The following is an 8,447-nucleotide window of genomic DNA, read 5'->3' on the forward strand; positions in this document are numbered from 1 at the left end:
GCACGCACGCACGCACGCACGCACGCACGCACGCACGCACGCACGCACACACACACACACACAAGCAAACACACAAGCAAACACACAAAAAACAGTTTTATTCTTGAAATATTGAAGTAAGAATAAAAATAAATCCTTTTCACTAAAAGCCTGAGTCAAATTGAACCATATTCACACTAAAAAGTCAAACTGCTTGTAACTGACCGTTCAGAGTTAATGCTTTGATCCGTTAACTCCGTCTTCAAAGCATCCATATCGCTCTGCAGACAGGCAACTGTGGTCTGAGACTTCAGCAGCTCCTGTTTTAACCTCTGGTTTTCCTGGAAAAAAAACAAAACAACAGAAAACAGAATCTAAATAGAAAATAAAACAGCAATAAAAACCACTGAAAAAGACCAAACCAGCTGAAACTCTCTGTTGGATGTGTTCTGACTCACCAGAGTTAGCTCATTGATCTTCTTCTTCAGAGCTGCGCTCTCGTCCTTCACAGTGATGTTCCTGTATTTTTCCTCTATCTGATAAATAAGTTCAAATATTTAGGATTAAAATAATTTCACTTTGATTATGCTATATTATCTAATTGATGCTTGTGTTTTTATGACGCTTAGATTTGAGATTAAATTGAAGAAACATAACTTGAGTTTAGCAGCAATAAAACGTCTGATAACGGCGTTTTTCGAAGAGTATTTTTTTAAGCTTTAATCTTTCTGTAAAGTAAATAAAATCATTGCAGATTATTGCTTATTTATTTCAAATGTACACCGTTCAGTAAAAAAAAGCTTAAACTTAATAAGAAATATCAATGTCATCTGTCAGCTTCATCCAACAGTTTATGTGGGATAAACTTGTAAAAAAAATCATATAAATGTCTAGATCATAAAGTTTCTGGGAGTGATGTAAAGGAAAAATTCTATAAAACTTATAACAAAACAACTCTAAAACATTCAACCTGCAGTGCTGATGATTTTTTTTATAGTTAAAGTTAACTGAAAATTACCATCTGCATCCTCTGGATTTTACACTGCAGCTCACACACTTCTGTCTCATAGGATCTTCGTAAATCACTCAGGGCCGCTTCTGTTTGTTTCTTCTCCTACAGAAACACACAAAAAGAGTCCAATGTTACAAAAAAATGACATCATTTCATGTCTGCTTCACTTTGAAATCATTCTGAACCACTAGTGCAACAACTGTTTGAGTAAATAAACGTTTCTCTTGCAAATGTCAAACTGACTGTGCATCCTGAACGTCACATAGGTCACAAAGGTCATCATGTAGGAAAACACAGGTGAACACCCTCTAATTTTCTGGGCTATTTTAGCACTGAACAAACAGCAGCTGCTGAGTTAGAACATTTAGATAAGACACCGGCACAGCGACCAGATTATCTTCCTGCTTAAGTTACATAATAGCACTAGGAACAACGATAACATGCATTTAAGTCAGTTACATGAATAAAATGTTTTGACAACGGATTCAGGAAGTGTTAAAATCAAAATCAAGCACATTTGCTTGCATTAGTTCAGTAAGCCAACACCCACAGTCTTGCCTTTATACAGGGATTTGTTTAAAAAAATCTAAAAKAACACAGAATTTAAACACAACATGCATAAAGTTAGATACTGCTGCAAACTGATAAAAATGTAATTATAAGATGATCAATCTGTCACGCTATCAGTGTACAATTGTATATACAAGATTTCTAAGTATTCTGTTTATTTAATGTTAATTTTGACCTAATTTTTTCAAGTCTAAGATTATTAGCTGTGAATGGGGTTGTGGTAAGCAGGGAGCAATGATCTTTCCTGCTGATTTGATGTGAAAGACTCTTAAAATACCCAGGAATGTCCAAGAAAAACAACGAAATCTTTTTCTCACTGATTCCCATAAAACTTTAAAAGTTATTTTAWCATTAAATGATTGTAGACAAACTTCATTTTACAAGTTGCTTTATAATACAAAGTAGTTCTCACAGATGAGGTGTTAAGAAAGGTAAGAAATATGTTAGTGTTAAAGCTCTTTTCTTAAATTAATGTCTGTTTTCCCAGGAAGAAAAAAAATCACATTCATGATGGTGAAACTTCAGGGTTTTACCTAAAGGTTTTTTTTTCCCCACATGCTGATTTAAAGAGCTCTGACTCCACGGTGATGAAACTTGAATCACCGAGCGCACACCACCATTATCCCTTTATCCACATTTCTGCATTCACGTATCGCCGAATCTTATCGCCACAAATATGTTCGGCCTTATCATTTTTTAACGGGAGGACAAAACGTGCTCCAGCACATCCATCTGACTACCAGCTGGTTTGCGTGCATCGGCTCGTCAGGCGTGTCTGACTTTGGATCGGTGAGCTGATATACGTGTGTTTGTTTGACATGAGGGAAGAGCTGATCAAACCCAGGCTGCTTATCACCTACATAAACTCCAGAGAAAAACAAACTGATAGCAACCAGCGGCTGGATGCTGAAACTTGACCGCTCTGTAATTACACTCTCTGTGAAACGCTGAGTGAGTCTTGGTTTGTCCCCACCTGCTCCCGTGTTTTTCTCTCCGCAGCCTGAATGCGTTGGTCCATCTCCTCCTCCATCTCGCTGAGCTGCATCGAGGCTTGGTCCTGGGCTCTGAAAAACAATCATCTCTGCGTTTCACGAACACGGCTGAAAGCGGACTCATTCTGAAGTCAAAAGCAATTAACTGTCAGTGAGGAAATTACACGTCCTGTCATTCAACAGTGATGTCACATGTGACCTTTGACCTTCACTGTGTCGTGTGCGAGTCTCACCGTCTGATGGCGAGCGCCAGGTTCTCCGTCTCTGAGTTCTGCTGTTTGATCTCTTTGCTGAAGTTAATGATGACTTTCTCTAACTGAGGAATCAGTCTGGGCTCAGTCAGGCTGATGTTCTGGTACAGTGTTGCTGCCTGTTCCCGTCTGGAAGAAAATCAGGACGTCACTTACAATTATCTGGAGATGACAGAGGGTGAAAACTGCCAATCCAACATATTGATTTCTTGGCTCACAAATACAAATTTGATTAAAGGCACAGTGTGTAGGATTTGTTGTTTTCAGCGACATCTAGTGGTTGAATCATCCTCCCTGGTCCTCCCCCCACCCCCACCCCCCGCTTCCAAACGCAAAGGAGTTGCTACGGTGTCTCTCAGGTGTCAAAAACCTTTGATAATTCCAACCGCGATGTCTACCAGCAGCTTCAGGGCTAGTGATGTTTCAAGTGGTAAGATTATGAGCTTTAATAAGTAAAATTATCCCAGCTACAATGACAGACAACAAATATTACATTTATAGTACTACAACTAAAACTGTTTTTGACGCCGCCACCGCAGTTGGTTCTTCATGAGCCTTCGTAGACAAGATGGCGGTGCAAGATGGCGGCTGCCTGTGTGGTGACCCGCAACCATGGAGATATAAACAGCTTTTTTAAGGTAAAAATAATAAAACGAGGTCTTTGTCTGCAATGATTAGACATGTTTTTTTTTTTATTGTCATTAGTGATTTTCTCAATTTCGGCTAAAAGAATTTACAAAATCCTACACACTGTGCCTTTAAATATCATGTTTATTTATTGTACCTTGCTCTTTTAGGTGGATTAAAATTGTTTTGAGGAACAATACATGTAAAAAAAGAATCAATAGTTTGGCCAAATCCATCGTTTATTGAAGCATCACTTGGCTTAATCAAGTTTGAAACAAAATTTTTACTTTTATCTAAATTTTTTAATGGTCATCCCAATAGAATGTGTAAAAATTGCACATGGCACATCCCACTGCAGGTCCATCTGAAAACATACTAATACTAATATTATCATGTTGTTTGTCTCTCAGGAAGTTTAAATAAGTTTCTGTAGGCGTGCAAAGTGTGTGTTTATCTAGTGAGCGGGATGACTGACTGTAATCCTGTGCATATAGACACTGATATATGATATGATGATATTCACTGACATTCAGTTGAATCCTCCTGGTGACACATATCTCAGTGTTGCGTCACCAAGGGTCAGGACAGAATAAAAAGGAACAAGTAATAATCCAGTATCAGACAAACAAATATAAACAGAGTTGGTTGTCAGGAAGTTGTTCATGTGATCTAAAGCTGCAGGAACCCCCCACCCCCAAAAACAAACAAAAAAGACCCTAACACTCTCCCTATTTTATAGACAGTCCACCCTAAGTACCTTTGTGACCACCTGTCATGTCTGTATTTGCACAGCTGACTTTCATTCTTCTTCTTCTTATGTGTAACTCCACCTCCCCAAGCTCTCTTCCACCTGCTCCCTGTACTCATCCCATTATAGTCCAGTGGGTGGGCAATCCTGGCCCCGGAGGGCTGCAGCCCCTGTGGGATAAATCTTGTGCCAGCAGGAATTGAATTTAAATCGCTCAGATGGAATCTGAATGTGCATAATTTGACACTGAATGCATTGGTTTGAAAATAAATTTTTCTAAATTGAAACTCAATTTAATGGTTTGAAACTGAATTTAAAGTTTTGAATTTTAATTGATTTGCTTTGAAACTGTATTTTGGTCTATCAAAATTTCTGCTTGACTACTTTCACTTTCAGTTCTATAATTCAGATTTTTGTGTCACACATCATGGTCCTTGAGAAAGCCAGCCAGAGTAATCAAACACAGATCCACAGATTTATGTTTCACTTTGGTGAAGTTTCCCTTCTGTTTGTAGTTGATGCAATCCACCGTAAAAGTGACAAAAACAAAGTTATTTTATTGCAGTGGTTAATTTTACCCATAGAAAATGTTACATTTACATCACATCATYGATCACATATTGATCAGATGCTGCTGCTGACTGATCCATGATGTGATGTAAATGTAACATTTTCTACATATAGGTGAAATTAATCACTGCAATAAAATAACTTCATTTTTGTCACTTTTCTGGTGGATTGCATCAACTCTGTTACAAACAGAAGGGAAACTTCACCAAAGTGAAACATAAATCTGTAGATCTGTGTTTGATTACTCTGGCTGGCTTTCTCAAGGACCAGGATGTGGGACACAAAAATCTGAATTATGGAACTGAAAGTGAAAGTAGTCAAACTGAATTTTTAACAAACCAAAAATACAGTTTAAAAGTAAATTAATTCAGATACAAAACTTTAAATTCAGTTTCAATTTAGTGAAATTTATTTTCAAACCAATGCTTTCAATTTCAAACTATGCCCTTGAAGAAATTTAAAGTTATTAGAGGTTAGTACTGATGTTAAAAGCACAACACTATATTCTTAGGTTTTCCTTTTTGTAATGTTGACAGTGTTTAATCTATATACGTTTTGATTGATATAGATTAGTWACATGTCCGAAATATGTGACAACACATAATCAACCGTTATGATAACAGTAGATTAGGATTTTGTCTGAATGCCTGTGATTCAGCCGTAGGTCAGTAGGGGGCGAACGCAGGCATTGAAGGTGTTTAAATACATGAACTTCCTGGTTTTTTGGTAGTGTTGGTTTTCTGTCTGCTTCAGCGACAATAAACCTCACTCAGATCCATAATTCTGGTGTTGTATGGTTTGATACCTTCTACAAATCATTTTATTTAACAATTGCGTTTATAATATCGACTTCAGTTCATTGAATACAAATTTTCTTACACCCATTCAGATTCATTCTGAGCAATTCAAATTCAATTCCTGCTGGCACAAGATTTATCCCACAGCCCTGCATGTTTTACTTGTTTCTCTGCTCCAACACACCTGTAAACAGTAAAATATGCAGTGCTGCGGCCCCCGAGGACCAGGATTGCCCACCCGTTACAGTCCATCTCACCTCTGTCCTTTTGGCAGCCGCTCCCTCATCTGTTAGCTCACAGCCTGATCATTAATCTGAGTCAGCTGAGAGATGAGACCACCTCACCTGCTTACATAAGTCTCAAACAAAGTAAAATAAAGTAAAAGCGTAAACATTTGATTTTTTTCCCACTTTTTATGTGGACTAGATTTGTCATCCTGCCATCTCTCCAGTGGATGGAACAATGTGGTGGGAGTTCACAGATAAGGAAGTCTTTTCAACAGATGGCACCACTGTGACAATCAATGTGCTGATGCCACAGAGGAGCAGCGTGAATGCCAGTCTCATGCCAGGCCTGAAGCTACACACACAAACACACACACACAGAAACACACATATTATATAAAACAGTGCACAGTTCCAGCTGCAAGAGCACCYTAGATATGGGCCCTGCTGTGCTCAACAACCCGGTTATTATTAGCACAAGCTGATAACACATTATTCAACATTTTATACCTTCAATCACATGCTGCTAACATAAAATGATTTTATAAAGTGACAAAAGTCTAAATAAAAGTGCTTTTGCTGCGTTTATCAACAGCATTATTGTTTTGTTTAAAAAAGGCCGACCTCAAATTTCATAGAGTAAAGCATGAAAACGATGTTCCCCAAAGTAAAAGGTTAAACAAAGCTGATGGATGTTTGCTAAAGTTATGCATATTAGTTGTATTCAAGCTGTTATATAAGTTAAAGTTTTCAAAATACTTCCTCTGTTTAAATATGTTCATTCAGCCTCGAGGTTGGCCAGCTTGTTTGTACAACCTCGTTTTATTTTTTTATTCTGCAAATCTGTTAAACATTTTAAACATATGATAAAACAACTATCACCAGTTATGGGAGATGATTTACACTTTAGTGCCAAAAAAAAAAGCACACCCAGTTCACATTTATTGTGCACTGACCCAGATGTTACTGTCATCATATTACTCTAATAGGTCCATGATAAAATGACGTTTTGAATGAAAGCTATTCATTTATAGCTCATCAGTGAGAAGTTTGAGAAAAATGTATATTAGCTACGGATGAAACCACAAATTAAAATATGTTCAAATATCTGCCATGAACCAGAAGTTTCAGTTCGACAGTCTGGCAACAACCAAATGGCTTCAGTGAAACAGAGTTCAGTTTGGAAACTTCAAATGGTTCAAGTGAAATTTAGGAAATAAAAATATATAAAATCAAACGGCCGCTTAACCCCAAAACTTTTTTTTGTGAAGAGAGTCAAACCTGCTACAAAGTAAGTTCACAAACTGCTAAATAAATTCAGAAAATTTCAGGAAAAAATTAACAATTCAGTAAAATAAAAGAGGAGAATACACTAACATTTATGTTTACATATCATTTACTTCATAAGTTTTCAAATGAAATAAAACGTTGAAAGCTGACAGAAAAAAAAGTTAAAATTAAAATGATTTCTTTTCTTTTTTTCACTTTAAACAGTATGTATTTAACTAGTATTTAACTAGTATTTAACTCTTATGGCTTTGACCGTTTTGAATTTAGAAGAACTTTAACACTGAATATAAACTCCTGCAAACAGCTGTCATTTCTGAGGAACAGGGAACCTGTTTAGTGTGTTTGTCATTTGGTGTTTTCAAAGGGTGTGTAGACTTATAAACTGCAGATTTTTGTTTTTGTTATGTATGTCTTTTCTTTTCAGTCCTTACTTGTTCATCTACTGTCCCACATGGAGATAAAGGGGCTCTATCATCTTTACGCACACTGCGCTCTCTGTTAAACACAATCCTATCACCTGAACATTTCCATAACTTCAGGCAGCCATCTGTGGCGTGTTCTGCCTGCTTGTGCGCTCTCACCTCGGGATGTACTTGGCCTGCTCGCCCAGCCTCCTCTCAAAGTCCTCCCAGGCGAAGGACACGTCTCCCCGGGTAGTCTCCATCACGTCCTCTTCGTGGCGGCCGTGGAAGCCGCGGATGAACTCCTGCAGGGTCACGGTTCCGTCCTGGTCCACGTCCAGCCGGTTAAAGATCTTGTCCGCCTCTGCCTCGGACACCCGCAGCTCGGCACAGACGGTGAGGAACTCGTTCCTCTCGATGCGCCCGGAGTTATCCGCGTCGTACGCGTGGAAAAGGGCGCGCAGCCGGTCCCTTTCCTCCGCGCTCATGCCCCTGATGTGTGGCTGAGGCTGGCTGCAGTGGGGGTAAAAATAAAAGGGTTTCACACAACAGGGATGACTGTTGAGACGGCGAAGGTCAGAAATCCAACACACAAAAAATGGTAACTTCCAAGATTAAATCCGCCTTTTTTCCCCCACAAACAGGAAAAAGTTGCGCAAATGTTTGGATGAACTTAAAGCCTGTTCCAGTCTGTCAGCTGTGTGGAGGAAAGCTGCTGCTGTGTCTGACTCAGGTAACACACCTGACTTCAGTGACAGACTGTTTGTTCACTCCTCCCTCTGCAGACACAAAGGTGTGCACTGCAGACTGAAAGCAGCCCAGTGGGGAAAAGCTTTAACACTGTAAAAAAAAGTGCTGTTTTAATCTGTCAAAATGTATTTTAAATCTTGTTTAGCAAGAGCAGAATATATTAGATTGTTAGAACTTCTAATTTCTCTTATTTCAAGCAGGGGCGTTAACTTTAAGTCTATCGTTGGGGGGGGGGG

The 8,447-nt window shown here is 38.6% G+C and overlaps 1 protein-coding gene across 1 annotated transcript in view; it reads right to left on the reverse strand.

Moving 5' to 3' along the window:
* rasef (RAS and EF-hand domain containing) overlaps nucleotides 1–8,407 on the reverse strand; it is a 15,507-nt gene extending 7,100 nt beyond the window's left edge. Inside the window, exons 1-6 of the mRNA XM_014020799.1 lie at nucleotides 7,642–8,407; nucleotides 2,787–2,933; nucleotides 2,535–2,625; nucleotides 998–1,093; nucleotides 438–515; nucleotides 205–320 (exon numbers count right to left, since the gene is read on the reverse strand). Of these exons, the coding sequence (XP_013876253.1) occupies nucleotides 205–320; nucleotides 438–515; nucleotides 998–1,093; nucleotides 2,535–2,625; nucleotides 2,787–2,933; nucleotides 7,642–7,949 (836 nt within the window). The 5' untranslated portion in view covers nucleotides 7,950–8,407. The remainder of the gene's footprint in view (nucleotides 1–204; nucleotides 321–437; nucleotides 516–997; nucleotides 1,094–2,534; nucleotides 2,626–2,786; nucleotides 2,934–7,641) is intronic.
* Nucleotides 8,408–8,447: the final 40 nt, after the last annotated feature.

The sequence above is a fragment of the Austrofundulus limnaeus genome, unplaced genomic scaffold (assembly GCF_001266775.1).
Source record: "Austrofundulus limnaeus strain Quisiro unplaced genomic scaffold, Austrofundulus_limnaeus-1.0 Scaffold265, whole genome shotgun sequence".
Taxonomy (NCBI): domain Eukaryota; kingdom Metazoa; phylum Chordata; class Actinopteri; order Cyprinodontiformes; family Rivulidae; genus Austrofundulus; species Austrofundulus limnaeus.